The 5690-nt window shown below is 46.1% G+C and overlaps 1 protein-coding gene across 1 annotated transcript in view; it reads left to right on the top strand.

Annotated features, from left to right (window-relative positions):
* LOC118422862 (myosin-7-like) overlaps positions 1-5690 on the top strand; it is a gene marked incomplete in the record, with an annotated part of 22564 nt that overhangs the window by 15215 nt on the left and 1659 nt on the right. The window contains 11 exon segments of the mRNA XM_035830677.1: positions 71-252; positions 486-678; positions 1034-1270; positions 1619-1799; positions 2100-2340; positions 2590-2776; positions 3063-3215; positions 3633-3815; positions 4324-4494; positions 4795-4995; positions 5369-5509. Coding sequence (XP_035686570.1) covers positions 71-252; positions 486-678; positions 1034-1270; positions 1619-1799; positions 2100-2340; positions 2590-2776; positions 3063-3215; positions 3633-3815; positions 4324-4494; positions 4795-4995; positions 5369-5509 — 2070 coding nt within the window.

The following is a 5690-nucleotide window of genomic DNA, read 5'->3' as shown; positions in this document are numbered from 1 at the left end:
ATAGCGTGATTTTAGAGATTGACAGTGTGACGACGGCTTACATCATCAAGACGATCTTTCGCTCCTCCAGGTCGCCCTTGAGAAGCAGAACCGTGACATCACGGAGAAGCTGCAGGAAGTGAACCTGAAACTGGACGAGCACACCCGCTCCATGCAGGAGATCTCAGGACTCAAGGCGCGGCTGCTGGCCGAGAACACCGACCTGCAGCGACACCTGGACGAGGCAGAGAGTATGACAACTCATCTCAGCAGGCAAGGATATGAGTCCACATACAACTAGATTAACTCCTCCCTACAAAGGGAATAATGTAAACCACCAAATCGGCTTGTTGTTTTTCATGAAAAGAATACACTCCGAATACATTGTGTTTTCAGCAACCATGAAAAAGAAGGACCAACGGGAAAGTATAAGTCCACACCAGATGCAGTTTACACGTATATTGCCATTGTGTTCTGTTCGCGATTAATGACCATCCTTTTAAAAGGAACAAGAGCATGCTGCTGCAGCAGCTGGATGAGATGAAGCACCAGCTCGACGACGAGTCCAAGGCTAAGAACCTGATGGCTCACCAGCTGCGTGCTGCCCAGCATGACTGCGATTCTCTCCGCGAGCAGCTGGAGGAGGAGCAGGAGGCCAAGACAGAGACGCAGCGGGGGCTGTCCAAGGCGAACACAGAGGTGTTTGTTGTTTGTCTATTTATGCGATCTACATTATGTGCAAACCAACACATCATCAACTACATTGAGCCCTAAAACAGAACAACAACAAAGCATCTTCAATAGCTAACCTAGCACACGTCGTCAATGACAGTGGCCTTCAAAACACGTGTCCATCAATGCCTGCTTCATACAAACGCTACACGATTCAGTATCAAGACATCTTGGTAGCTATAGTCATCAGTGATTAATTGGCCACTGTTTTTGGTAGTACTTCAGATTTGCAACCAATCTTTAGGTCTTGACATTGTCAGTGGCTATCACATTGTTGACAATAGTTTACTTTAAAAATTACATTATATAATGCATTTTACAGGTGACAGCCTGGAGGACCAAGTACGAGACCGACGCCATCCAGAGGACAGAAGAACTGGAGGAGGCGAAGAAGAAGCTGGCTGCCCGTCTCCAGGACATGGAGGAGAAGTTGGAGATCTCCAACTCCAGATGTTCCTCCCTGGAGAAGACGAAGAACAGACTCCGGGCGGAGAACGAGGACCTGATGCTGGACGTGGAGAAGTCCAACACCTTGGTCATACAGCTGGAGAAGAAACAGGTGAAAACGACGTAACATGACTTCCAACAACATTGACCTGTACAAAGTTGCGTACAAGGCAACGAATACCAGTGATTCAGTACCATCATCATTGTTTTGGTTAATGGCTGGTAGGACAGCGATTAAAAAAGTGATTATCTGCACCAAAAGGAATGAAGCCAATACAAAGAGCCCAAATGAGAAAAGCTGACAGCCTAACATTTTCTATCATCACTAGTATGTTTTTATGCTGTGTCTTTAGTTGATACAAAGTATTTCACATTGATGTAGTTCGTTATTCTATTGAGGAGGTTTTGTGTCATCCCGGTTCATATCTTATCTTATGCGATTTTGTATTTCCTCACGCAGCGTATGATGGATAAAATCATCTCCAACTGGAAGTCGAAGTGTACCGAGATCACCGTGGAGCTGGATGAGTCACGGAAGGAGAACCACGAGCTGAACAACGAGCTGATGAAGCTGAAGACGGCTTTCGAAGAGGCCTTGGTCGCCATGGAAAACCTCAAGAAAGAGAACAAGCAGCTTCAAGGTGAGACGTCGTGTCAAGCAAGCAAGGAGCAGTTGTTTGTTCGCACCAAACGTCATTTTGTAACAGTCGTATATTCCCATCTCTTCTTAAATACTTGTAGGTGCCTGCTTTTGTAGCTATCTGTCATGTTTTTCCCACACCATCTTGAAATGTTCCATTTGCATAGTTAATTCCAACGGAAATTTAACCAGATGCCAACCAGCTCTGGTTTGTTAAGACACATTTCTTTGTTATAAAACATCTTCCCATTACTGTTCAATCCTTAATGTGTCCATCTTATTGTTTCATAACTTTTTTCAGACGACGTTGCCGGACTGAATGAAGCTGTTGCGGAAGGTGCCAAGACCATCTCCGAGCTTGAGAAGGCCAAGAAGCGTCTTGAGGTGGAGAAGGAGGAGCTCCAGACGGCGCTGGAGGAGGCGGAGAGCAGTCTGGAGGTGGAGGAAGGCAAGGTGATACGTCTTAACCTGGAGCTCGGTCAGCTTAAGTCGGACATCGACAGGAGGCTGGCTGAGAAGGAGGAGGAGTTTGAGGTTACACGGTAAGACATGAAGAATGTACACGTTTCCCGGGCATGTATAACAAGCAGTACCTCTCCATGGAAAAGGAGGGGCAACGAGGAAAGGACGTAAGCATAATCTAGTGGAAGATAAATAGTTACTCATTATGTATATTCGTTCAACCGACCGACCGACCAACCAACTGACCAACCGATTAACCAATAAGAAATCTATAGATCTGACAAAAGTTGTCCACATTGTGCATGTCTTCTTTTCGCACCGTGATATAGTAAAAACCAGGCTCGTGCCATCGAGAGTCTCCAGGCGTCCCTGGAGGTAGAGAGTAAGGGCCGGGCTGAGGCGCTGAGGGCCAAGAAGAAGCTGGAGGGAGACCTGAACGAGTGCGAAGTGAAGCTGACCAACGCCAACAGGGCTAACGCCGAGGCCAGGAAACTGATAGGCAAGCTTCAGGACCAGGTGGGTGGGAGAAACTGAGACTACTAAAGAAACTGTTGCACTGAGTACTAGAACAAACCAGAAGATGGTTCCCGTCGTTGTATAACGGTGCAGAAAACTGCGTACGACGAACAGTTCAAGTAAATGCCAGGACCAATATCTACGACACCATCAATCTATGTACATCAAAACACATGTTCAAAGTTTCTATCAACCTCTAAACAGCCCATTTAGGTGCAATTTATTTTTCTTTCCCGCGGTGGTGAAAACAGTGTCTTTTGATTATATATAATTTCCGTGATACCAGGTTAGGGACATGCAGATCGTCATCGACGAGGAGCAGCGTATGCGCAGCGAGCTCCGGGAGATCCTGACTGTGACGGAGCGCCGTGCGCAGGCGTTCGCGCACGAGCTGCAGGAGACCAAGGCGCACTGGGAGGCCTCGGAGAGGGGCAGGAAAGTAAGGCACTATTAACATTTCACGATGTCATCTATGCTACCGACAGGTTGAGATTCTACTTGTAGTACTTCATCAATATCGCTTGTTTGGCTCTGAAATACGCATCACCAGGTATACCAAACTAGCCAATTCAAAATAAACAATTCTAGCTTAAAATGAACTTAAAATTTAAAAAAATAAAGCAAGAGTGACCAAGCAGAGCTATATTCCTTTCATGACCCTCAAATGCCTTTTACGTACGTGTGCTCTACTATCAACTTGAGTTACCACTAAGTTTTATCTATTCATGTATATATAGTCGTAGTAGTTGTTAGTACTACTAAGAACTACTACGACTACATGATACATGATACATGAATAGATAATACAAAAAACAGGTTGATCTTTGCTTTTGTATTGATAATGCTTGTCCCCTAGGTGGCGGAGGCCGGGCTGGTAGAGGCGCAGGACCGCGTGGGAGAGTTGTCCACCCAGAACAGCGCCCTGGTCGCCGCCAAGCGGAAGCTTGACGCGGAGGTGCAGCAGCTGCTGGGCGAGCAGGAGGAGCTGCAGAGCGCCGCCAGGCAGGCTGACGACAAGGCCAAGAAGGCGATAGGAGATGTAAGCATGTAATTGTACTGCAGATGAGTAAAATTAGCGGTGAGCTAATGAAAAAAGGCGATAAAAGATGTAAGCTTGTTGTCATGCTGCAGGTGAACAGAATAAGCCTTGGGCTAATCAAGAATGGAACGGGAGATTAAGTTTTTATTTCAAACTGTAGGTAGAAATAAGCCTTGAGCTAATCTATTTCTTCATACAGGATCACCTACACTATTTCTTCATACAGGATAGCCTACATTGATAAGACTACTAAGAGTTTTGAATTTGAGATCATACAGCCTTTCTGTCGATCATTTCAAGTAAATGTCCTCATACCCTTTTCATATTTTCAGGTAAACCTAGACAACTGATGTATCCTTATGGTACACTTTCGATTCCGTAGAAGTTGTTAGCTAGCGAAAGGGTATGTCACCCCGTAAGGGGCGGTATAACCCTGTCGTGTGTAAGGACGTCGACCGATGATGATGATGAGAGGTTGTTGACATATAGTTCCTGTTTCCTGTTCCAGTCGGCCCGGATGGCGGAAGACCTTCGTCAAGAGCAGGACAAAGCTGCTCATCTGGAAAAGGTCAAGCGGGATCAGGAAGAGAGCATCCGGGACCTGCAGCGCCGCCTGGACGAGGCCGAGACTATCGCAATGAAGGCCGGGAAACGCATGATACAGAAGCTGGAAACCAAGGTAAGTCGCAACGAAGGTCAGGAAACATGGTATAGAAGTTGAGGACCAAAGTAAGTCGCAATCAGACCTAGGGTACAGAGGGTGGAGGCTATGTAAGTCAATGCTATGTAAGTCAATGTCATGATAGAGAATATTGCAAATCTAAATCAGCAACATTATATCATATTGAAAGCTGTCTTTAATCAGAATTTGATGCATCAAAATATGGCAAAAAAAAACGCAAAGAAAAAACATTAGTCCTTCTGCTTCATCGCTAGACTTGGCATATGTCGTGTGACAAGTGTTGTCATTGTCTTCAAGGTCCGGGAACTCGAGGCATCGTTGGCTGCAGAATCCAAGCGTCACCAAGACACTCTTAAGAGCCTGCGCAAGAACGAGCGCCGTCTCAAGGAGATGACCTTCCAGTCAGACGAGGACCGTAAGAACCAGGAACGTCTTCAGGAAATGGTAGAGAAACTGCAGCTGAAGATCAAGACGTACAAGAGGCAGACTGAGGAAGCGGTGAGGCCTTCGAAATATCCTTGACGAATTTGACTTTGTACTCACATGTTCACAACCAACAATCTACGTTCTTAGTAGATTAGAAACGAAAACTCTATATATCGTTTCTCTGTGTGTGTGTGTGGTGTATCTGAGACTGTGTACGTCTAACATTTGTCTTCTGTCTGTCTGCCTGTCTGTCTCTCTCCCTAGTCTCGTACAAAGAGATAAAAGCTACAGTTATATCGCACTTAGTGACTTGATGATGATGACCTGCTCCATCTAACTGTTGCACACCTAGCTGAGGGCACTGTTATGTTCAAAGTTATCTAATGATTGATGCTTCCCCTACTGTATTTGGTGGTTACAAGTTTCGCTCTTCCTCTCTGCGCAGGCGGAAACCGCCACCAGCAGCCTGACTCGGTACCGCCAGACGCAGAACGAGCTGGAGGACGTGACGGAGCGGGCGGACATCGCGGAGGGCGCGCTGGCCAAGATGCGCGCCAAGTACCACGGCACAACCGCCAAAATCATGGTACGTGAAGGTGGTATTTCACTGCACTTGGGGCACCGGTGCGGCACTGCGGGGTTCCTTCACTGCGACACTGTTTTAATTTGTTGACGCTATTTTTTTAATAATTCAGATACTGCTTAATACGTATGACTTCGAGACAACAAAATACACAAAACGAAAGAAATTCGTTCTTTATCTTTTC

This window comes from Branchiostoma floridae, chromosome 9 (genome assembly GCF_000003815.2).
Source record: "Branchiostoma floridae strain S238N-H82 chromosome 9, Bfl_VNyyK, whole genome shotgun sequence".
Lineage (NCBI taxonomy): Eukaryota > Metazoa > Chordata > Leptocardii > Amphioxiformes > Branchiostomatidae > Branchiostoma > Branchiostoma floridae.
Note: the sequence above shows the minus strand (reverse complement) of the source record. Positions and strands in the feature narration are given on the sequence as shown.